The 25,545-nt window shown below is 44.5% G+C and overlaps 2 protein-coding genes across 7 annotated transcripts in view; both read right to left on the bottom strand.

Moving 5' to 3' along the window:
- Positions 1-1,960, bottom strand: part of impg2a (interphotoreceptor matrix proteoglycan 2a) — a 51,576-nt gene extending 49,616 nt beyond the window's left edge. Inside the window, 2 exon segments of the mRNA XM_070446376.1 lie at positions 1,508-1,759; positions 1,849-1,960. Coding sequence (XP_070302477.1) covers positions 1,508-1,759; positions 1,849-1,927 — 331 coding nt within the window. The 5' untranslated portion in view covers positions 1,928-1,960.
- A 5,437-nt stretch (positions 1,961-7,397) lies between these two features.
- The window catches only part of LOC111979457 (SUMO specific peptidase 7), a 25,834-nt gene continuing 7,686 nt past the window's right edge, over positions 7,398-25,545 (bottom strand). For all 6 annotated transcript variants that reach the window (XM_024010017.3, XM_024010035.3, XM_024010043.3 and 3 more), the window contains 15 exons: positions 15,987-16,117; positions 14,579-14,710; positions 14,434-14,467; positions 13,980-14,204; positions 12,377-12,795; positions 12,114-12,244; positions 11,378-11,494; positions 11,107-11,226; positions 10,893-10,985; positions 10,585-10,802; positions 10,090-10,139; positions 9,938-9,981; positions 9,783-9,851; positions 9,550-9,700; positions 7,398-9,290 (listed from right to left, as the gene is read on the bottom strand). In XM_024010017.3, coding sequence (XP_023865785.1) covers positions 9,126-9,290; positions 9,550-9,700; positions 9,783-9,851; positions 9,938-9,981; positions 10,090-10,139; positions 10,585-10,802; positions 10,893-10,985; positions 11,107-11,226; positions 11,378-11,494; positions 12,114-12,244; positions 12,377-12,795; positions 13,980-14,204; positions 14,434-14,467; positions 14,579-14,710; positions 15,987-16,117 — 2,099 coding nt within the window. In that variant the 3' untranslated portion in view covers positions 7,398-9,125. The remainder of the gene's footprint in view (positions 9,291-9,549; positions 9,701-9,782; positions 9,852-9,937; positions 9,982-10,089; positions 10,140-10,584; positions 10,803-10,892; positions 10,986-11,106; positions 11,227-11,377; positions 11,495-12,113; positions 12,245-12,376; positions 12,796-13,979; positions 14,205-14,433; positions 14,468-14,578; positions 14,711-15,986; positions 16,118-25,545) is intronic.

Genomic DNA, 25,545 nt, shown 5'->3' with positions numbered 1-25,545 from the left:
CTTTGTGGGCTATACTCGGCCTTGTCTCAGGATGGTAAGTTGGTGGTTGAAGATATCCCTCTAGTGGTGTGGGGGCTGTGCTTGGCAAAGTGGGTGGGGTTATATCCTGCCTGTTTGGCCCTGTCTGGGGGTATCATCGGATGGGGCCACAGTGTCTCCTGACCCCTCCTGTCTCAGCCTCCAGTATTTATGTTGCAGTAGTTTATGTGTCGGGGGGATAGGGTCATTCTGTTATATCTTGAGTATTTCTCCTGTCTTATCCGGTGTCCTGTGTGAATTTAAGTATGCTCTCTCTAATTCTCTCTTTCTTTCTTTCTCTCTCTCGGAGGACCTGAGCCCTAGGACCATGCCTCAGGACTACCTGGCATGATGACTCCTTGCTGTCCCCAGTCCACCTGTCCGTGCTGCTGCTCCAGTTTCAACTGTTCTGCCTGCGGCTATGGAACCCTGACCTGTTCACCGGACGTGCTACCTGTCCCTGACCTGCTGTTTTTAACTCTCGCAGGACCGGTAGAGATACTCTRAATGATTGGCTATGAAAAGCCAACTGACATTTACTCCTGAGGTGCTGACTTGTTGCACCCTCAAAAACTACTGTGATTATTATTATTTGACCATACTGGTCATTTATGAACGTTTGAACATCTTGGCCATGTTCTGTTATAATCTCCACCCGGCACAGCCAGAAGAGGACTGGCCACCCCTCATAGCCTGGTTCCTCTCTAGGTTTCTTCCTAGGTTTTGGCCTTTCTAGGGAGTTTTTCCTAGCCATCGTGCTTCTACACCTGCATTGCTTGCTGTTTGGGGTTTTAGGCTAGGTTTCTGTACAGCACTTTGATATATCAGCTGATGTAAGAAGGGCTATATAAATACATTTGATTTGATCAAAGGGCTATTTAATGTCTGCTTTTTATTTCTACCCATCTACGAATAGGTGCCTTTCTTTGCGAGGCATTGGAAACCGTCCTTGGTCTTTGTGTTTGAAATGTACTGCTTGAATGAGGGACCTTACAGATAATTGTATGTGTGGGGTACAGAGATGAGGTAGTCATTAAAAAATGATTTTAAACACTATTATTGCACACAGAGTGAGTCCATGCAACTTATTATGTGACTTGTTAAGCACATTTTTARTCCTGAACTTATTTAGGCTTGCCATAACAAAGGGMTTGAATACTTATTGACTCAAGACATTTTAACTTTTCATTTTAAAACAATTTGTTAAAATGTATTAAAACATAATTCCACTTTGACATTATGGGGTATTGTGTGTAGGCCAGTGACACAAATTCTCAATTTAATCCATTTTAAATTCAGGCTGTTTACACAAAAAAAAATGTGAAAATTCAAGGGGTGTGAATAATTTCTGAAGCCACTGTAGGCATTCTCTATGGTCTGGGTAAGGGTTGACGGAACGGGCCACACGCGCAGACTTGCCACCTCAGATTTGGGGAGGGCCACTTCTTCCTCCATCATTATACATGCAGGTGAGTGGTGGTGGTCTTACCTCGAAGGTGAAAGTAGCTGAGGTGATTTGCAATGGATTGTTGCACACTCTCTTCAGCACAAAGTTTGACCCCGCTGGGGAAAAGCACGTTGCGCTTCTGCCGGAGGATAGCGCCATGGTCCTTGTGTGAGACCTTGAGGAGAGGTAAATGAACTATGCTTTGAGGAACRGATAGAATAGGTGATATTCTAACTGTTTTGTAATATAGATCCTGTCCGTCAGGAAGAAGAGGTCCTTCCCCAGATGCAGCGTCTGTGATAAAACGATAAAACGCATTAGACAACAACTCCATCTTAATTGCGAAAGTGTAGCTTGACTGTTTGTTAGGCCTGCATACATACCTGTTCTTATTCCCAAAAGTTCAAACGCTAAAATGAACGAAAGTGTACACAAAAGGCATTTCAATGAAGAGTCCGACATCTTAAATCCGTAGTAGTTTTAACTCCGAAGGGTTGAAAAGGTAACCAGGGTTGACACGACAGGTACTTCCTTTGGAATCATACAACAATGTTAGGCCCTCCTTATGAGTTTGCATAGTTCAGAATCCAGAAAATGTATCTGTTTTTTTAACAAGTCATTCTGAAGTGATTCTCTCCTTGCTTATGTCGGCTGAGGAAGTTGTGTTCCGTGGTACTACAGAACAGCTCCCGGCCAGGGCTCAGGCTCAGCTAGGCAGATGGCCCATTGAGAGAGATTTTGTTCTCTAATCTTGTTTGCTAAGCCCTTTATAGCAGCTCGTCAAGAAGATACTGGTGTAATACTGGAAAGGGTGCTTAGTGCGAGGGAAACGTGGAAGGAGAGAGAGGGGAAAGGGGGGAAGAGTGAAGAGTGAAGAGAGAAGAGGCCACCCGCAGAGAGATATGGCTTTAAGTGCAAAGATAGGCTCCTCCATTAATGAAGACAATCCTGGTCAAAATTAACCTCAACTCAAGGCTGGGGCTGGCTGAGGCCTATTTTTTCAGACCGTCATTAGAACTAATGGATAGCCTACATCACCAGTGGTTCAATTAAGAATCATCCTGCAGACTAAATCTGGGGGTAATGTTAGTTCAGGTGTATGATCTGAGCCTCTCAGCGCTGTTTTTATCCCTCATATAGCCTATAGGGTCAGGCGTTCTTCTTGCCCATGTGACCCAGACCAGGAAACTGAGCTCAACCATGGGAGAATCTCAATTGCATACTCCTCGCGTCTTCTCTCCTTGCCACCTCCTCAAAACCCATTGGAGGAGAAGGTCAGAGGGAAGGGACCTCTGGGTTTTCTCATCCGATGGGTTTTGAGGAGACGAGGAGAGGAGTATGCAATTAAGATCTTGCCCATAATGCCATAGCCAGATCTGTTTGTGCTTTAGCCAACCCCTTGATCATTCATTGTTGTGTCAAAGAGACTGGTCCAGTAAAGTTGAAATTGGAGAAGCATTTATTTAAAAAAAATGTAATAGCCTCTATCGTAATTGCTCCTCTTTCACCACAGCTGCCAAAATAACCCTGAATCAGATGACCATCCTACCCATGCTAGATTACGGAAACGTCAATTTATAGATTGGCAGGTAAGGGTGCTCTCGGGCGGCTAGATGTTCTTTACCATTCGGCCCTCAGATTTGCCACCTATGCTCCTTATAGGACACATCACTGCACTCTATAGTCCTCTGTAAACTGTATACGCGTCGCAAGACCCACTGGTTGATGCTTATTTATAAAACCCTCTTAGGCCTCACTCCCCTCTATCTGGGATATCTACTGCAGCCCTCATCCTCCACATACAACACCCGTTCTGCCAGTCACATTCTGTTCAAGGTCCCCAAAGCACACACATCCCTGGGTCGCTCCTCTTTTCAGTTCGCTACAGCTAGCGACTGGAACGAGCTGCAAAAAACACTCAAACTGGACAGTTTTATCTCCATCTCTTCATTCACAGACTCAATCATGGACACTCTTACTGACAATTGTCGCTGCTTCACGTGATGTATTGTTGTCTCTACCTTCTTGGCCTTTGTGCTGTTGTCAGTGCCCAATCATGTCTGTACCATGTTTTGTGCTGCTACCGTGTTGTGCTGCTGCCATGTTGTCATGTTGTGTTGCTGCCATGCTCTGTTGTCATGTGTTGCTGCCATGCTATGTTGTTGTCTTAGGTCTCTCTTTATGTAGTGTTGCGGTGTCTCTCTTGTTGTGATGTGTGTTTTGTCCTATATTATTTTATCCCAACCCCCGAAGGAGGCCTTTTGCCTTCTGATAGGCCATCATTGTAAATAAGAATGTGTTCTTAACTGACTTGCCTAGTTAAATAAAGGTTAAATAAAAATCACCAGGGGCGAAATAGGTGCTGTCTGAATTTAGGGAGCCTCACCTCAGATAAGGTCCCAGTATTACCACATATGTTATAAATACACAACCTGGGTAAACTGAGTTTAAATGTATTTGGCTAWGGTGTATGTAAACTTCCYACTTCAGCTGCATGTGAGAATGCTATTCATTGACTACAGCTCAGCGTTCAACAACATAGTGCCCTCAAAGCTCATCAATAAGTTAAGGACCCTGGGACTAAACACCTCCCTCTGTCACTGGATCCTGGACTTCCTGACGAGCCACCCCCAGGTGGTAAGGATAGGTAACAACACATCCGCCACGCTGATCCTCAACACAGGGGCCCCTTAGGGGTACGTGCTCAGTCCCCTCCTATACTCCCTGTTCACTCATGACTGCACGGCCAGGCACGACTCCAACACCATCATTAAATTTGCCGATGACACAACAGTGGAAGGCTTGACAATAATGAGACAGTCTATAGGGAGGAGGTCAYAGACCTGGCCATGTGGTGCCAAGACAACAACCTCTCCCTTAACGTGATCAAGACAAAGGGGATGATTGTGGACTACAGGAAAAAGAGGACRGAGCACACCCCCATTCTCATCGACAGGGCTGCAGTGGAGCAGGTTGAGAGCTTCAAGTTCCTTGGTGTCCACATCACCAACAAACTAACATGGTCCAAGCACGCCAAGACATTCGTGAAGGGGGCACAACAAAACCTATTCCCCCTCAGGAGACTYAYAATATTTGGCATGGGTCCTCAGGTCCTCAAAAAGGTTCTACAGCTGCACCATCGAGAGCATCCTAACTGGTTGCATCACTGCCTGGTATGGCAACTGCTCGGCCTCTGACTGCAAGGCACTACAAAGGGTAGTGCGAATGGCCCAGTACATCACTGGGGCCAAGCTTCCTGCCACCCAGGACCTCTATACCAGTCAGTCAGAGGAAGGCCCTAAAAATTGTCAAAGACTCCAGCCACCCTAGTCATAGACTGTTCTCTCTGCTACCGCACGGCAAGTGGTACCGGAGCGGCAAGTCTAGGTTCAAGAGGCTTCTAAACAGCTTCTACCCCCAGATGACTGAACATCTAGTCAAATGGCTACCCAGACTATTTGCATTGCCCCCCCCTCTCTCTCTCTTTACACCACTGCTACTCTCTGTCGTCATCTATGCATAGTCACCTTAATAACTCTACCTACATGTACTGTACATACTACCTCAACTATCTGGTGCCCCCGCACATTGACTCTGCATCGGTGCCCCCCTGTATATATCTCGCTATTGTTATTTTACTGCTGCTCTTTAAATTACTTGTTACTTTTATCTCTTATTTTTATCCTTCCTTTTTTTAAACTGCATTGTCGGTTAGGGTCTACACCTGTTGTATTCGACCCATGTGACTAATACACTTTGATTTGAATAGCCCATAACGACAGTGAAAACAGGTTTGTAGAAGTTTTTGCAAATGTATTTAAAAAAAACTGAAATAGCTTTTACATAAATATTCAGACCCTTTGCTATGAGATTCACAATTGAGCTCAGGTGCATCCTGTTTCCATTAATCATCCTTGATGTTTCTACAACTTGGTTGGACATGACTTGGAATCAGACTGAGCATTTTGGACAAAAGTTTAAAAGAATACAGGGGGCTTTAACAGTTACATAATAGAAAATGTAGGTTAATGACCCTTAATTCAGCTTAATACTGGGAAAGGGACACCTAGTCAGTTGCACAACTGAATGCATTCAACCGAAATGTGTCTTTCGCATTTAAACCCAACCCCTCTGAATCAGAGAGTTGCGGGGGGGAGGGGGTTGGGGGCTGCCTTATTCAACATCATCAGCACCCAGGGAGCAGTTGTTGTTGGGGCTTAACTGCCTTGCTCATTTTTCCACCTTGGGGATTCAAACTAGCGACCATTCGGTTACTGGCCCAATACTCTTAATCACTAGGCTACCTGCTGCCCAGTGGGTGGACAAATTAACTTCAGCTAATCAACTTACTGTAGCACTTACTGTTGCACGCAACCACAGTAACCTACTAGGCCATCACCTGTGTGTAACTTATATAGAAAATGTTGGTTTTGGGGAGGATTTGTTCAGCATAGATAAGCTCGTTAGTTGCAATGCAATTGTTTTGGAATCTCCATTGCCAACTTGGCAGGAATTCCATCTAGCCAATCAGAGAGCAAAGTGGAGCTATTTTATATTGCTACCCATCTGATCTTATCAGGTCACCTCAGGGGCCCGCATCTTTGAACTCTTAGTGCCAAGTGGRTAAATAGTCTCTGATTGTGTCCCAGGCTGTGGGCCAAACAATTAGCTGGAGAGCCAGGACCATTGTGCTGCAACATGGTGACTCACTCTGTAATGCCCTGCGCTCTTTACCCTGTAACCCGAGATCATAGCAGGACAACTATCTGGGTAGCAATTGAGAAGCACAGCATCCTGCATGATAGCTGGCATGTGGACAGTGTTTTGGCACAAAATTACTGCCATGGATCACTGAGTTAAGTGCTACACATCTGTTGTGTATGAGACCGGTTACCCCATACAATGACCTAGCCACAGTCACTAAACTGAAAACTAGAAAAGGAATAACAAAAGCGTCATTGAATCAAATTAGTGTAGAATGTTACCTCTTTCTGACGGTTTAATGTTTTTTGTTCTTTATCGTTCTAACAGAGGTTTGGAACGTTGTGGTTCTTATCTGGTTCACCCACTCTAGAGCTGCCTGGGACCATCAACAGGAGCTTTTCCCCACACTGGTCTAAACTCTAACAGAGATTTAACCAAATAGAGCCTTTCACCTTCTCAGAGAGACAATGAGACCTTGACTGGTGTCTGGACAGCCTCATGTCAACAACAATCTGGGATGGTACCAACAAAGTAGACAGTGAGGTCATAATTCCTAAGAATCTTGAGGAAGTCTATCTGCATAAGGACTAGAGGGACCTCCCAGTGAATGGGGGTGATTGGGACAGTTGGAACCCATGTAGAACTTAGAACTCAATGTCTAATCATCCTTCCAATCAGGTTTTCCTCTTACGTTCCCTTACTGACACAAACACTTACAGTAGCACTAAACAAACTAAGATTGCTACCCTTTGACCTGGAATCGCCATTCACCTCCCGGCAAGCAACAATACTATTCCTGGAGATTTATATCCACCAACCCTGGCCTCAGTCCGTCCAGAATTGTTGTTTAAATGTGAGCGAGATCTCACACTAATCAGGAGGTTATGTAACCATCTTACAAGACAGCAGGCGATCCTGCAAAATGTTCTAGTATCATACTCCATACACACCGCATAAATCAGACCAACAACTGCTTATGGCTAGGGGTACTTTCTGGACAAGCCAGAGTCTCTTTCCTAAATCCTACAAAATACCTACCCCCAGCATTCCACAAAAATCTTAGGTCTCTCGGCATCCATGTATGTATGTGCGTGTGTGTATGTGGAAGTTCTACCCTGAGGGTACTTCAGCCAAGCGCAGTAGACCCACTGCTGGGTGTGGGCGAACACTGGCGACGCAACATGTCAGAAAATTGCAGAGAATCGGCGGTAAATGAACAGAAAATGAATTGTTGTAATTCAGACTACAAATGTATTTATTACATTTCATATTCAAAACACATTCATCAAAATGTACATTTTAGAAACAAAATCCACATGTAAAAATCTAACTGACATAAGTTACAATAAAATCACCTCGGGGACAAATAGTAAAACACAGGTAAAATAATGAGACTCTGTTCAGTCTGATCTCKTGTTAAACGAGGCTATAGTGGTGGGATGTAGGGCCTATCTATAAGGTGCAGAGGGGACAGACTTTTTAAAGAGACGTTCCACTGAAAAAGTAAAGAAGAACCTGTTAAACTGTTGAATTTCAGTGGAAGGCCCCTTTAATGCCTCTGCTTAAAACAAGCACCGAAGCAGACACTCTACAGCTACTGCAGGAAGTCCTTCATATTCATCCCCGGAGAGATTTAAATCATTAATGCAACAGCCTTTGACGTTAGTGACAATTTACAGGTTGACATGAGACATCTGCATGTCATTTGAATGGCCCAGCTGGCCAGTGATACAACTATAAAAGCTGAAATAATATTTTAAAATATCAGGCTGAAATGTACATTTAATGGTTGCTCAGCATGAGCAGAATCTCAAGGGCTGCGTTTCAAATTCACAAAAGAAACACCTTCCTCCACTTACCCTCGCCTTATGCCCTCGGGGGAATCCCCGTCACCATCTTGGCCTTCGGTCCAAARGATTAGCCAAACAAGGGAAGTTCAAAACGTAAGCCCCTCAGCCCTTGTTTTTAATTGAGTTTGCAAGTGTACAATTATGTTCACTTCGGGCCTGTAACGCCCCATAATTCAATTTGCGATGATTGCACATCCGCTAAGAAAACTCAGCCAAAACTTAAAACCTCAACGTCAATATGGAGAAGTCAACATACAAGTGTAAGTAAAAACGAATGAAAATAAGTTTGAAATTGTGCTACTAATGCACAAACACATCTCATAAAAGTAATGATGTTTTTGTTTGGTTCGTTTTTGGAAATTGTAGAAATAAAACATTTTCCTTCTTCAGAAGTTCCAGCTAGGCAGGCTAACCTTAGTTAGCTAATTAGTTTGCTAGCTATCATACAGTAGGCGTATATTAATAATTATATAGTTAATATAAGTAGACATAAAATCATAATTGAGCACCCACAAGCCACTGGTGGCTGAAAACACAATTGTTGTGGGACAAACGAGTGACAAATTTCCGGGCAAGGGCGCTCCTTTTAAAATTAATTCCTTCCTCCCTCGCCCCTTGCCCTGCAAGTGTAAACTCGCCAGACGTCATGACCCGTCATCAGAAGTGTCCACTTAATTTGAGGGCTGAGGGGAGAGGGTGTGTCTGTTAAGTGTTTGGAATGCAGCCAAGGTGCTTACCGTGCCCGACTACATTTCCCATGGTTCCTATACTACCCACTTGTGCCCGACTACATTTCCTGTTTCCTATACTACCTAGGGCCAGGATAATACCAGTATCGCGACACTCATTAGTATCGTGTCAAAGAAACAAAACACGAAGCAGATGTAACTTCTTTAGGAAAACAGTCCTAATGTTAGAAACAAACATCATTATATTGTCACCCAGAGACACATTTATTTATTTTCCAAGCTATAGAACACAATATTTTACATACAGCAGGTTTTTAAAGGATCAAAGTGTTAGGTCTGCTTCGTGTTTTCATTTTAGCCATGGAAAAAATATTGGGATACTGGTATCGTCACAGCCATAATACTACCCACCATGCCCTAACTGACTACATTTCCCATATTTCCTATATTCCCCACCGTGCCCCTCTGGTGTCTGTACAGGTGTAGCACCAGGTCCCTGATCTCGTCTCGTTTCCTCCTCACCTGTTGCCGTGGGAACCAGCGTTCTAGGCACAGGGGGAGTTCAAAGTGCACCACAGGGTCCTAAAGGGAGAAAGGGTAGGAGAGAGAGAGAGAAAAGTTCTATGTAGGTGTACGTCAGTGTATGTGTTTGGTGAGTATGGTCTCATAAGAGAAACACATGAGCAACCTTGTCTGAGACCTGAAGACACAAGCTTAAGCTCCTTTGGATAACGGGGTCTTGAGTTGATCAGACATGACAAGAGTTCAATACCAGGCTGGTTACAGGTGGGAGCGTGTGAATTCCTATGCATGCATGTTCTTATTCCATCCGTACGGTTACCTGCAGGAAGCTCTCGACGTACTGCAGCAGGTAGAGGCCGCAGTCGCTGCTGTTGTCCTGTAGGGGGACCTTACAGTGGGAGCCTCGCATCTGCTTAGAACTGAACTCGCGCACAGAGCCCCGACGCAGCTCCCACTCCGACTGCAGGTACCTGGCACACAGAGATAGCTGGTACATTAAGGGTACAACACACACACACACACACACAACATTCCATTCAATAGTAGACTCACTCCCGTAAGAGTTTGAAGATGCGCTCATGGAGGGAGAACTTGAGGGAGTCCATGAGGAGAATACAGGGTCTACGGAGAGAAGAGATGTGCATTTAAACATCTAGTTAAGACCTCTAGAACACACCTTCTTTGTGTGTGTTTGGTCATCCACTCACCGTTTACAGATGGTCTCTCTGTGACAGGTCTTCTCAGTGCAGTCCTAGCGAGAAGAAGGACAGAATGTAAGAAAGACGACAGAGTGAGAGAGAAGGAAAACAACAATGTGAGAAATAGWGAACAGAGATTCCTAAAGAGAGTGATGTCTTACCAGAGGACCAGGAGGTGGCTGGAGTACTGATTCACTCTGTACCACACCATCTGAAACGAGAGAGAAAACAGCAGCAGGATCAGCAATTTGTCCTCCTGCTAAATCCCAGGACTTCAGCACTAGTATTTCCTAACAGCAACCCTGTTCCTATTGTAGTTGTTGCTATTGTCATTGTGGATGTTATTGCAGTACAGTGATATAAAGAATGGAATGCATCATAAAAACCCTGTAGATGAAAGCCTCTTGAGTTCCAGCCTCATTCTGTGTTTCTGTCTGACTGGAGTTCTGAGCAGCTCTCCCCTCACGGTTCTGACTCCATCCTACCCACAGACTACAGCCCTAGTTTTCCACCCTGCGTATTTATCTAAAACATATATTAGAGTTATACTCCTAAACCTACGCACATACTCACTAATGTTTGACTATTATGTCAGTTTGACATAAAGACATGTAACATCCTGAGAGACAGGATGAGAGGACTTAAGACACACATACCTGTAACTGTCAGTTTGTCCTGGTTGTCAGCGCTAGTTGATTCAGGGGTTACTTCACTGATGCCATTTAGCTTTTTGGACCCAGAGGCCTCCTCTTCAGCCTGAGCCTCGTCTGGCTTCTCTCCCCCTGTTCCCCTCAGCGAGGCTGGGCTGCTCCCCTCCTCACACTGGGGCTCCTCCAGGCCAGGGAAGCAGATCACCACCAGGTACCAGTGGGCTCTGTCATATAAGGAAGAAAGCACTATGAGCCACACAGTTTATTTATTGTGTGTGTGTGTGTGTGTGTGTGTGTGTGTGTGTGTCACTCACTCCTGATTGACAGGCACAAACAGGAAGTCTTTCTTGAAGATGTCCACATGTCGTGTCCACGTCTTCACCCGCTGATGCCGCCTCCGCTGCGCTCTGGGGACAGACAACACACACACACGTCAAGAGACACACACATACAAAAACACACAACACACAAAGATACAAATCCAGAATTGATCAACTAAAATAGACACACACACACACACACACTTACGAGACGCTGGTACTGTCCTCACTGGCATTGTCTCGGCGAGTGAGCTGCTTGTAGAAGAAGCTGCTGAAGACATGAGAGCGATCAGCCACATCCTGCGGAACCCTCTCCAGAAGCAGATACCTGTTGGGACAGAGACATGCACAGGTTGAAACTGTCCTCCATGTTGTTGAAACTGCCCTCCATGTTGTTGAAACTGTCCTCCATGTTGTTGAAACTGCCCTCCATGTTGTTGAAACTGCCCTCCATGCACCAAACTGACGATGTCACTCACTTGAGGTAGAAGTCGATGATGACATCATTCAGAAACTGCCCGTTGTCAAGGCACTCCAGATCTTCTGTTGTCACGGCGATCCCTCCTTTGGAAGGCGGTGGAGGAAACTGGATCAACCTGAGAAGTATCAGAAAGAACATAACTAAGAGTGAAACCACATATCTACACTAACTATTGCCTATATCAGGGGTTCCCAAACGTTTTCACTCCGGCTCCTCTCCAGCATTGGGGAACATCCCCCCCGCATCTATTTCTATGGGCAGAAGCTCTGTTCATGACACAAACTGTTCACACCCCTCTTGTTGGTGGAGAGAGTTTTGCAGGTTTAAAGCTAATTTCCTGTAATTCTACACATTTTGTCATGTCTAATGTGTATCCATGTGATAAAAACATTAGCTGATGTGCTAGTTGATCTAGACAAGTTATAAATAGCTCTCTAAGCTATGCAATGACTAACATGACAAGAGGAACTGATGATGCACTACCCAATTTCGAAATTGCACCTTGTGCATTCTACATTACAACTTTCAAGAGTTAGTTTAAAGCTGGACTAAGTTCCTTATTATTATTTTATGCGCCTGCCCTGCCAACCACACAGTTTGGGAACCACTACTCTACAGCAAGGGTCTCCATCTCTGGTCCTGTAGACCAATATGGTGTGCAGGCTTTCATTCAAGCCCTGCACTTACACACCTGTTTCAAAGAATCAACAAATCATGGGAGTTGTGTAGCTTGCCTGCGTGTGGGGCCCTGGTGCTTGTATCGGGTCCAGTTGGAGCCTGGCTTCGGGCCCAGGAACACAGAGTAGGCGCCTCTGGTTCTGCTGTGACACACTGTGTACACGGGTCTGGGCTGGACTGGACTCTCCTGGAGGGGGGACAAACAACAGAGGAAGTGTAATAGGTTACATGTTAATTTGATCATTCATGTAGAGCTTAGGGTTTGTTATGGTTGAGCTTGATGACATCAGTCTCCACACCCAAACAAAGTACTACCAACCTCAGCGAGGGGTAAGCTCTCTGCCTCCCTCTGCTCCTCCTCCTCTGTCTGTTGCTCTGCCTGTACCTCTGTCTCTGGTGGTGTCTGTGACTCTCCCTCCACAGTGTCCAGATTTGGCCCAGGTGTGTCTCTGTCCTGGTCGGGTTCTGTGACAGGCTCGGCATTGTTCTGTCCCAGTAGGGAGAGCAGCTGGTGGTCTAGTCCGGTTCTACCGATCAGCGCCAGACTGTCATCCAATGACAGGAGGGGACTGTGGAGGTCCACCGCCCCGTTGATGGGAGCGTTCCCCCAGAGACATGCAGCGTCCATGTGCGGGGCGTTGTTGAGACAGATGATGTCGAGGACGGAGCGAAGTAGAGCCCCCTCCACCCCCTCCAGAGGGGAATGCAGAGTCAGCAGGAGGAAGGGACTGGCCTGGCCTATGAGCGCACACACACATTTGAATAGCACATGGGCATACACCTGCTTGAGCAAACACCCACTTACCCACATACTAGTGTTGTCACGAGACCAGAATTTTGATTTTGATACCAGGTTTAGTATCAAGATACCAAAACAATAACACTGCAAAAAAAGCTAGCGTATTAGAATGACGATCTGTAGACTTCAATATCACACTTGAAATGTTTGACGTCCATTTTTCAATGACAGCCATGTATGCATTAATGAATCAACTATACAATCAATCTTAGCACATAACATGGTCCTCATTGAATGGACTTATTTTACTCTACTGATCAACAACATTTGCATAGACGAAGCAATGTCTTCTTTTATAAAAGAGTGCGTCTTTTTAAGACCTAATGACGTCACACACACACAGTGAGAGAGACAGGAGAGATGTGAATGAACAACGTTTCTGACATTGAAGAAGGTTTTTGGTAACAATCAGCTTTGAAATCAGCATATTTTGCGTTATGGTTCTAGGGTAGCGAAGTGACGTTAGCTTCAGCTGTTAGTCCAGCAAGGAAAGCTAGCCTACAAAGCTAGAAGCTAGCAGTATCTTCTTGCATTGTAAAGTGTTCTAGCCTGTAATGGACATTGTTTGGTGAACAGTTTCAACATTTCTACCTGCTCTGTTGCATTACTCAAGTGTGTTAACTTCTGTGCAGCCTGAGAGGGGAGATAACATGATACAGTCCAGACTCCCAGTGAGTTCAGTGGTTCCTCAGCACAGACTAGAGTCAGAATGAGAGGGGAGCTAACATGATACAGTCCAGACTCCCAGTGAGTTCAATGGTTCTTCAGGACAGACTAGAGTCACTATGAGAGGGGAGATAACATGATATAGTCCAGACTCCCAGTGGTTCCTCAGGACAGACTAGAGTCAGTATGAGAGAGGAGATAACATGATACAGTCCAGACTCCCAGTGGTTCCTCAGGACAGACTAGAGTCAGTATGAGAGGGGAACATGCACTGTGCACTATCAGGGGACATGGGCTACGCTGACACACTTGATCCTTTCTCAATCAGTAGATGACGTGAGACACTTTGTGACGATTCTAGTACTGAACCATTTTTTTTCATGTTCTACTATCGAAAAAGATTTGGTATACCGTGCAACACTAACACACAATTTGGTTCCAAAAGACAGGCTCTCACCAGTGGGTGGTTCTAAGGCCTGTTTGATTGACAGCTCCCTCAGGTCTTCTTGGACAGCGACTGCCTGGGCGTCTGACACGTAGAGGAGGAGGAGGGCGGGGGGAGGCTGCCCCATCTCTCCCTTGACCTCACACCCCAGCCCTCTCTCCTGTAGCTCCTCCCTGTCCCAGACGCTGTACTTCCACAGCTGACAGCGCTCCACAGTCACCATCACCTCTACCTGGCCTGAGGGGGCAGGAGACAGAGGGAAGAGGGGGTCAACAATCCCCCCACACCACCGCCTGCCCTGGGTCACAGACAGGGCACAGATGGGCTAGCGACCGCAKACGGTCATGTTCAGGTTGGACCAAGTAATAATTGAAAACGATTAACAATTCAAGTTTAAATAGAGGACCAGGACTGTATGGTCAATGGTGTGGTGAGAACACAAGCAAAGTCCAGGGGTGCTGGTTACCTTTAATTGGTATGATGATTCTGTGGTTTGTGATCTGCAAAGGACGAAAGAAAGGGCCCCATGTCACATAACCACTGTATTGCATGCCTATTCTAGAATATACTGCACCCATTCTCCAGTTGGAGCACAGTGTGCAGAACCTTACCATGAGGTTTCCACTGGCCTCCCCTCGGACCCCCCCACAGTGCAGGGCAGAGAAGGGTAGGGCCATACCCTCAGAGTCCTCAGTGCTGGGGAAATTGGCCACCCCAAACCCTGTCACCACCACAGGCATCACCTGGAACACACACACACAGATGAGTAACACACACATTGATAAGCAACACACACACATATTGATGAATGACACACATAAACACACGTGTGCATGCATGCAAGCACACAACAAACATGCTTTCTGATAACGAGGACACAAGAGAATCCGGATAAGCAATGAGGCATAGAAGGGGTTCGTGTGAGAGACTTAGTTAATCAACGGATAGGTTTAAATGATGTGTGTTCACTTGTATGTAATGCAGCAGAAGGCATTTGGCTTGTCCTCCTATGTTTTGGCTGACTGCAGTACGTGGGAGCTACAGTATCCCCACTCTGGCCTATAAAGCCTGACAGGCAGCAGATGGTGGTTCTGCCCCCTAGGGCCAGTCTAATCATGAAACACCCTCCCTTTTCCCACCTCCTGCCTCTACCCGGATCCCTCTGTGAGCAGCCCTTTGTGACATCACCCGTATCTATTTGCTTTCTTTTATGACATATTTTAACCTAGTCAGCCCTTTGTGAAATCCCCATCCCTCTGTGCTTTTCTTTGTGATATCATCCAGGCCAGGTTAAGCCCTTTGTGATGTCACAGAATCTTCCCAGTTCCCAACCCTTTGTGACATCATCCATTGTGAGCTCCCCCTGTTCTGCCCTTTGTGATGTCATCCATACATGCAGTAAAGAGGTCAATGGAACGCAGACCGTGGAGGAAAGAACGTCATTGGTGCACAAAGTGGATATTCGTCAAATATGTCATGATTTCTGTGTTCTAAAAGGTGATTACTAAATTCTGATTTGGATATATTTGGCTSTTCGCTGCATAATATTAAGAWTTTTTTTTTTTCGGGGTTAGAAAAAATCTATTTCCTAACTCCTGTTCATATAAGCTGGTAGCATAGCTAGCCATATAGAAATTGGTGGTGGTACTTTAAGATGTTTTTAAGTGTAATGCAGTTGATTGGTGATGGTAACAGAACATGTATTGGGGTTAACCTCCATACAAGCATTATACACAGATTTCTACCGCAAAATAGTGTGAAATGCACATATAAGCAATAGCCTAAATGTAGCCTAGGTTCATTTTGATGGTGGCAATGAGGACATTCTTAATCTTTTCCCCCCGGAGGGACACCTGAGTGGCATTGCCATGGAATTTCCATTGTTTTGGTAGAATTCGATTGATCTCTTTGCTGCATCTACTGTGAGACCCCTATTCTGTCCTTTGTGTTGTCATCCATTGCAAGATCCCCCTATTCTGTCCTTTATGATGTCATATGTAAGAAGTTGTTTTTGCAAACCTGAAAGTCTGTCTCTTCCATCACGTTGTCTTCTTGAGCATGGTTTCTCTGGGACTCACACTCACTAGTCTGTGGCCAAAGGACTGAACTGTGGGACGGGGTGACTACCTCCTCATCACTGGAGAGAACGACTAGAACACACACATTAAGCAAGTTGCAGTGAAATACTGTATATATCAGCCTAATTATAATCTCTCTCACACGATGACCGTAGTGTAATGCACTGTGAAGTAAAGACGGGGACAGCAGTAATCCTGCTATGTTGGGGGGGGGGGGGGTAACCATAGCAATGCCAGTGTTGTAAGGCACAGCTTGTGCTACTTCAGACACATACAGACATGTACCTGTCTCTTATACACATCTAGATGTGTATAAGAGACAGGACATGTACTGTACACAAACAAATTAAAACGTTAAATAGGCAATACTGGCAGATACAGATACACGCACAGAAACTACACTCAACACACACTGGGCATACTGACACAGACAGTCACAAGCATGGACCCAGCGGTCAGTGTTACAGACAGACAGTATGTGTGCTTGTGTGTGAGGGGGCTGACATGCTGACCACACCGCTCGCGTCGCGTGCTCGAGCTTTGCAAAATAAATGTACACATACATGTTATTCAATCACTGCAACCACACTGCTCGCAAGCGTCTGCGTAGCCTGGCGCTAAAATAGAACGTGGTTCTATTTGTGACGCTATGCCCAGCAAATTACGGACTCCTCTTTAAATCTGCGTATTCCTCCAAAGCTCAGTTGTCCTGAGTCTGCACAACTCTGCCAGGACCTAGGATCAAGAGAGACACTCAAGTGTTTTAGTACTATATCTCTTGACACAATGAGGAAAATAATCATGGCCTCTAAACCTTCAAGACATACTGGACCCTATTCCAACTAAACTACTGAAAGAGCTGCTTCCTGTGCTTGTCCCTCCTATGTTGAACATAATAAATGGCTCTCTATCCACCGGATGTATACCAAACTCACTAAAAGTGGCAGTAATAAAGCCTCTCTTGAAAAAGCCAAACCTTGACCCAGAAAATATAAAAAACTATCGGCCTATATCGAATCTTCCATTCCTCTCAACATTTTAGAAAAAGCTGTTGCGCAGCAACTCACTGCCTTCCTGAAGACAAACAATGTATACGAAATGCTTCAGTCTGGTTTTAGACCCTATCATAGCACTGAGACTGCACTTGTGAAGGTGGTAAATGACCTTTTAATGGCGTCAGACCGAGGGTCTGCATCTGTCCTCGTGCTCCTAGACCMTAGTGCTGCTTTTGATACCATCGATCACCACATTCTTTTGGAGAGATTGGAAACCCAAATTGGTCTACACGGACAAGTTCTGGCCTGGTTTAGATCTAACTCCTCATTTGATCGGCAAAGAAGTATTACGTTATACTGATCTCTACTGATGGCTTATAGCCTATCTAGTCTGAACATTCAACCTGTTTATGTTCGGGTGAGGCTTCAAGGTTTCCGTATTTAAGACGCACTATTTGTTTTATCAACTATAATAACCTTTTTACCTTCTTGGGGTATGGTCATTCGATAAAATAAGTTTTAATCTTCCTGACTATTTAGGCGGGATGACACACGGCTTTTGGTACATGTTCATATGAAAAATGGTGAAGCGCCAAACATGCCTCCTAGAAGCTGTGTTTCAGACATTAGGCAAGTGAATGGGCTCGCAAACGTTCATATCTTTTAAAACGTCGGCAAAATCAGAGAGTGCTTGTTCTAGGTCCCAAGAAACAAGAGATCTATCTGTTGAATCTGACAGAATTAATCTTGATGGTTGTACAGTCGTCTCAAAATAAAAACTGTGATGGACCTCGGCGTTAGTCTCTGGACCTGATCTCTCTTTGACGAAATATCAACTGTATTCACAAGGACATCCGCTTATTTTTTTCCATCTACTTAACATTGCAAGAAATATCTGATAACTTTCTGTCCAAACAATGTATGCAGAAAATTAATCCATTGCTTTTTGTTACTTTAGGAGTGTTACGACTTAACTGCAATGCTCTAACTTTCCGGCATACCCGGATAAGCACTAAATATAACTTCAGTTAAGTGCATAAATACGGTGCTAAGAATCCTGACTTCAGAACTAAATATGTGATTAATATTACTTCCAGTGCAGCCCTTCCCTACATTCTGGTTTCCTGTTTAAGGCCAAGGCCTGATTTCAAGGTTTAACTGCTAACGCTACAAAGCAAATTACATGGGCTTGGCCTCCTAACCTATCTTTCAGATTTGAGTCCTGCCGTACATAGCCTACAACGTACGCTATGCGGTGTCACAAGACGCCAGGGGCCTCCTATATTGTCCCTAGATTGTTCATGTCTAACAGCCCTTTGCGAGCGCAAGGGCTTTCTGCCATAAGAGCTACTACCTTATTTTTTATGGAATGGCTGCCTACCCATGTGAGTGCATCAAACCCATGAAAAGCTTCAGTAACATTGTACTCGGTCTCAACCTTTAAAGTCGTTTACTGAGACTAATTTCTTCAGTGGGTCATATGAATTGAGTGTAGTCCTGGCCAAGGAGTGTGTAGGTGAACAGGAATAGGCCTCTGGAACAAACCGAACCGCGCCTTGCTCGTCTCTGTCCTGGCCGGTTTCCCTCTCTCCATGGGATCTCTCGCTGCCTCTAACCTAAATCATGGGGCTGACTGGCTTTACTGGAGCTCTTATCCATGTCTGTTCCTAAGGAGGGGTGCGTCATCTTGAGTGGGTTGAGTCACTGACGTGATCTAATCCTGTCTTTGGGTTGAGCGGCGCCCCTTGGGTTGTTGCCGTGGCGGAGATTTTGTGGGCTATAACTTCGGACTTGTCTCAGGAATGGTAAGTTGGTGGTTGAAGAGATTTCCTCTAAGATGGTTTGTGGGGTCTGTGCTTTGGCACATAGTGGTGTGGGGTTTATTCCTTGCCTGTTATGGGAGGTGTCATGGAATTGGGCCCAGTTGTCTCCTGACCCTCCCTGTCCTAAGCCTCCATATTTTATGCCTCTGCAGTAATTTATGTGTACGGGGGGCTGGGTCAGTTTGGTTTGATAATCATGGAGTATTTTTCCTGTCTTATCTCACGGTGCTCCTGTGTGAATTTAAAGTATTGTCTCTTCTAAGTTCTCTCTTTCTCTCTCTCGAGAGGACCTGCAGCCCTAGGACCAGATGCCTCAGGACTACCTGGCATGATGCTCCTGTGCTGCTTCGCCTCACTGTCCACCTGGCTGTGCTGCTGCTTCCAGTTTTTCAACTGTTCTGCCTGCGGCTTATCGGTTAGCCATTTGACCTGTTCACTCGGACGTGCTACCTGACCTCAGACCATGCTGTTCTCTCAACTCTCTAGAGTACCAAGCAGGAAACGGTAGCAGATACTACTTAAATGATCGGCTATGAAAAGCCAACTGACATTTAGCTCATGAGGTGCTGCATTGTTGCACCCTCGACAACTAGTGTGTATCTCATTATTAATGTTGACCCATACGCTGTGGTCGTCAGGTTGTTATGTAGACATTATGAACATCGTTTAGCGTACATAGTCATTCTAGTTATCACGGAAAGTACTCTCACCCTGACGCATACAGCCAGAAGAGGACTGGCCACCACCTCGCATAGCCTGGTTCCTCCTCACTAGGTTTCTTCTTAGGATATTTGGCCTTTCTAACAGAGTTTTTTCCTAGCTACTGCCTACATGCTGCCTTCTTTTGGTTTCTAATGGCATTTGCTTAGCATGCTTTGTGTGTAAGGTTTTGATCGATTTTGCTATATTGTATATAGTATACTATGAACGGGCTTATATACAATACATTTTACTTTTAACCGGCGCCTACAATGTCCGCGCTTTCCCATCTTCTCAATTGGTTTTTTAGGAGCATATACCACTGTGGGTGATTGAAAAGATAAACTGAGGTCACACTCCAGTTCAGTTGCTTGGTGGTAAACGCACCTTTAAAGTTGGTTGCCGACAACCATATAAAGTCCCAAACAAGAAGAGCCTGAAGCGAGGAGAGATTACTAGAAACAATCGGTTTAACCGTTTTATATGTGGTTAATTGTTCGGAGTATGAGGACCTTGTGCATTTCGGTAAAAAGAAGAACCTGCAACTGTTTATATACCCACGAAAATTAAGCAGCTACACAGCCAGGCTAGCTGATTAAGATATCGCTCATGGATACAAGAATTGGTTTATTTGCCATTTTGTTGTAAATCACTCACGCCATACTGTTTGGATCCCACATAATAATATAAGTTTGGTTTCATCGCAGTGGGAAGCCAGTAGGCGCGCGCTAGTGCGCGATGCTTTGATCCCGTTGTCCACCCAACAGCGTAGATGGATAGTGTCGCTGATCTGTAGAGTGCGATGGATGCGCTGTGTGTAAAAATGATAGCGTTTGGACCATAGCTTAGATTGTTTCGATTAGTTGTTGTGGCATCGGAAGAGCAGGGTCGAAATGACACTTAGAAACTCGTCGTTGTGATGGTGGCAACGTGTTAGCTCTTGTTAGTCGTAGCTGTTTTGTGTGGCCACCTTGAGAGACTAAACTGAAGGAGGGTCCACAAAACCAACACGCTTATCTCCAACGCGGTGCACTAGTAAGATTCTTTCTGCTTCTTCCGCGGGAGATACAGGTCCTCACGGTCCTGTTACTAACTTTCGCGCCTGGCAGTCTTTGTCTGAGAGATGGCAATTGCCTTGAATAGAAAGGAATGGTCTGATTGATCCATTTATTATGGTTACACCACGATGATGCAGAAGTTATTAGGTCTCAGTTCATTTCTCTTGGTGTTTATGGCTAGCGGATCTCGAGTGCACATTTCGGCTTAGGAACAAAGGACGACAATAGACTTACTCACTTGTGGTCTTAGTCAATGAGGAGCTATGACGCATTGTTCAAACTGGATCACGGTAAGTGGTATATGATGTTAGTGGGGGATTCTTGGATGTGTTGATGTTTGTGGTTCTATAAATATCTATGTGGATGTGTATTGGCTATGCAACACTCAGAAGAGAATGTATTCAAGGTAGGAAGAAAACACACTTCACACCACATCACACTTATACATCAGTGTACAATTCTTGCTACGTAATCTATAATATCATCACAACGCTTTGGCAGAGTGAAGTAACAAAATATGATAGCACTAATGTAGCAGTGCACTAAACATATATTCCTTTCCTTCCTGCGAATTAAAATTGAGTCATCTCTCAGTTACAGATACACGCTGGCCTATACTGCAATAGGTTCTTAGTTGGTCAGTCCTAGTTCAGTGAGGGTGCTCTCTTTGTTGAGGTACTGCATTGAAGTTTTCATCAGGTGTTCGTTCGGCTCTTTTACACTATTTTCAATCTCTTTCATTGTCGGGGGAGCTCTAAAGTGGGAAGACGGGGGGCCGTGGAGGCAATTCTTCATACTGTTTATCCTCACATTCCAGAGACTATACTTATTCTAAGTTTGGTACACTAGGGCAAAGTCTGAGAAGAGGAGCTATATCTCTATACTGAGCTACCAATGGATGCCTACAATTTGAGATTCTTTGTCTTTTCGACACATCGCCGCATCTAATCGCAGAACAAATGTTGTTTGGGGGGCAGAGTCCTCCTTGCGACCTAGTGTCACATCATATATACTAGGAGAGTCAGCAAGCTACGCTCTCTGCTCTTAGAAGGCTTACTTAGCTTGTAGAGAGGTTCTCAGGTAAGTGTGTTTTTACCAGTACACTTTACGGTTGCGCGACGTCATACTTAAAATTTTCGATCATTCATTCTCTATCCTTTCTACTCATCGCTAAGCCCCCTGTTATACTCGTTCACAAAATGTTCTATGCTTGATGGTACATTCCAGACCACCACTCTCAGTAATGCTCTCCTTGTTCTAATGAGACTAAGATGTAGTTAAGGCATAAGATTTCGGAGGGCCCCAGGGCGGGGTTTGTCTTTATAGGTTTGTGGGGTTAGACAGTACTATTTTCGCTCCTAGGTTTCGTTTGGTGGACTTGAATAGACCTTTAAAGTACGTTCAGCTCCTCCTTTTAATGTTCAGTTATTATTCGTCAGATAACACATATACTTATAGTATTAATCACGAGACAAGGACTTAACTTATAATTTCTCACTTATACTAATTGTGATAGAGATCTATCCTGGTGTAACCTGAATCTTAGTCACAAATTTCATGAGATATGTTCTATGTGGTGGTCTAGATTGTGTAACTCACGAGGCTCTTTCTCTGTGTGCATGTTGCACCTGGTTCGGCCTTAAATTGAGATCATCCTCCCTTTCGGCGTAGGGGAACCCACAGTGTAAAGCTGTTGCTCTGCACCTGACACCACGCATAAACAATGTATTCAGAAGGTCAAGATGAGGACGGATGAGACAACACAATAAACGTGTTTTGCTTCCTACGGATTTTTTTTCAATAAAGGCTTGCTGTGGAGCATATCTATGGGGAAACAAAATGACCTTGTCATAATACATAGAATACTAATAATAATTAAATGAACTTTGCTGGCTGCTAGATGTTATAGAGTGAGATGGAATGCATTGAAAAGCGAATAAAATATTAAGTATCAATGTGGTCTTTTCGTTTCTCAGTATACAAGCGGCTTACTAAATAGAAAAAAAGAGCTTTGTTTAATTTACAATGCCAGGATTGAGATAGGCCAGCGTCAGTAATACTGCCGCAAGATCTTTCCAATGTCAGCTGAAATACCTCCTCAGAGTGGGGCGCGTATGATTTTAGGAGAGATACCGCTGCTAGCAAAGGTGGTAGGTGGTGATTGTGAATGTGTGTGATGGCACGTGGAGACCTCATCATGCAAAATCATACTTGGCCTTTAGGTAATGTTTAGATCTCCTCTACTATGTAAAAGCGATTCCATTCAACCGCTCTTGTGTTCCTGCTGCCGCACTTTGCCCTCTGTTGGTGTGACTAACAAGATAGAGAAGAGTAACAAGGTGCACAGAAATAAACAATTATTGCCAACTTTGGCTATGGTTACACCTTGTGCTGTGTTTTAAAACCTTCCTTAAAATTCAGATACTATAGTAATTATGTTGGGCATCTACTCTCAAGACAGGGAGACCTATGTTCCTACACTTACTAGATCCTCCACAGGTATCACCATACTACAGAAATGAAATTTGCATAGAGCGTCCAAATCTCCAACAGCCAAGCTGATTTTCAGTCAACATTTAACTCATAAGCACTTCGCCGATCCTGTTTTCTCTTGCGGGTCGGGGCGAGCGTTGCGGTGGGGTGGTCATTATGGGGTCTTCATTTATGTGGATGCTGTAAAGATCACTTAACATCCTCCCTCACTTCCCTGCTGCTTCTGAGTCACACCCTCCTTTGCCCGCGCGTCTGTTCTCAAAATTCTTCGCGTTTGGACTACTCGCCTCTTGTCCTCATCTTTTTCATTCTGTCTATTCTTGCAAATAACGGCCCATTGTTCCTATGATGTCCAGGTAGGTGCCCTCGCCTACCGGTGTCCGTCTTCAAGGATTTTCCCTGAGGACCAAACTTGCAGCTTGCGTGTCTGAAGGATAGAACAGAACCAAGTCAGAATCCTTTAGAATCCTCACGACCTCAATCATGTGTGATCGTTCGTATGACCTGCCCCTCTGACAAGCATTTTGTTAATTGACTTTAATTGTAATATCTTTGATGGCTCCATTGGGGTCATTCTCTTTTAAAGTTTATCCAATAGGGTAATATAGTACATCGTGAGACTACTAGGTTGGGTGGAGGGGTCACGTACAGATGGTAATGGGGGTTGATAGGACTCAAAGTGCAGTGTGTATGTGTGATAAAGATAAGCACTTGCTCGTTGCATGCAGCTTAGGCTCAACAGTATCAGTAGTTGGGGTACACTGGGCATGTCTAGCTTACACTGCATCAACAAAGTATTTCAGACGCTTGACTTTTTCCACATTTTTGTTGTTATCAGGAGCCTTATCTATAAATGGATTAATTAAAACTGTGCATCAATCACACATAATTTCCCCATAACGACATATGAAAACAGGTTTTTGGAATGATCTTCGCATATTGTTTTTTTTAAATTATAACTAATCTCAAGACCTTTTACTTAAGTCAAAAGTTGACATCCGTCTACTCATTCCACAGGGTTTCTGTCATATATTTTTACTATTGTTTTACTACCCATTGTAGAATATAGCGAACAAACGGATCTGAACATCTAATGATATAGACACATAAATCTGGAAACCCATCAGAATAGTAACGCATAATACACGCTAAGACAGTGTGTCCATCTAGATCCTTAAATATGTCTAGTTTTGGAGCTTCCTTGCAAGTAGCCGACTCTGCTTGTTGCATTGATGACAGCTTTGTCACAATTCTCTATGGCATTAGTTAAACTCATCTCAACAGCTTCATGAGGTATGAATCACCATGTGTCTTAAGGTTTTCTATAGGGTCAGAAGATAAATAACTCACGGACAATAGAGAATGCTACCCATGCCTTTTACATTCTTTCCCAACAGGGTTCGACTACAGCTTGGATTTCCAGTACGAAAAGAATCTTTCACACAAGCCTTGATATTTAAACTTCTTTCTCCTATGGCTGAGTCTCCTCAGGCTGAGTCTCCTCAGTGTGACTCATTCTGAGTGGTGGGCACACTATGGCTGTGGGGATGTTTTCCAGCCGGCCGGGAAGGAAGACTAGTGAGGATCGGGGAAAGATTGAACAGAGCTAAAGAACCAAAGAGATCCTTGATGAAAAACTGCCTCCCAGAGCGCTCAGTGACCAAAGACTGGGGGCAAAGGTTCACGCTCCAACATGGACAACGACCCTAAGCTACACAGTCAAGGACAACACATTAGTGGTTTTTGGGAATGTATCTATAATGATCTTGAGTGGCCCGAGAGCAAAGTAACCCGACATTGTACCTGATCTAAATGAGACAGTCTCGTGGATGTGACCTGAAAAGCGCTGTGCAGCGCCAACTTTTCTGGCTCCCCTATCAACCTGACGATGTTGAGAGAGATCGCAGCGAGCAGATGGGATCTCATTTATCAACATACACGGTGTATTCCCGATAAGCTCGGACGTTCGACCTCACCCTAAGAAGACTGAGGTCTGTAATCGCTGCCTAAGGTTGCTTCTCACACAATGTACTTGTCTCAGTGAGATAAAAGGGTCGGAAAATATTATTAGCAAATGTTGATATTTGCAATTTTTTAATAAATTGCGATACGAGAGTTTAGTAACGCATTGTTTGTTTTTGCTTTTGTTCCTCTATAGCTGGCGTAAGTTTGTGTATACAGGGGTGACTGGGAAGGCAGGGACTATGTCTCTTAAGCATTTTAATATATAAGGGCTAAGGTTAACTTATATCAAATATATTGTGGAAACTAGTCGACGGGGATGACTCAGGATAGCAGTATTCCGGAAGTGCACTGTATATCTTCTGCAGAAAGAGGCTTAGGGAAAGAGATGCCCATCCTTGGTGAATTTAGAAACCTGCACTCAATGACACTGGTGTGATTAAATTAATAGTTCCTTACCTAAAGTAAAG

Source organism: Salvelinus sp. IW2-2015, linkage group LG2 (genome assembly GCF_002910315.2).
Source record: "Salvelinus sp. IW2-2015 linkage group LG2, ASM291031v2, whole genome shotgun sequence".
In the NCBI taxonomy this organism is placed as follows: domain Eukaryota; kingdom Metazoa; phylum Chordata; class Actinopteri; order Salmoniformes; family Salmonidae; genus Salvelinus; species Salvelinus sp. IW2-2015.
The sequence above is the reverse complement of the archived record's forward strand: the minus strand, read 5'-3'. Positions and strand labels throughout refer to the sequence as shown.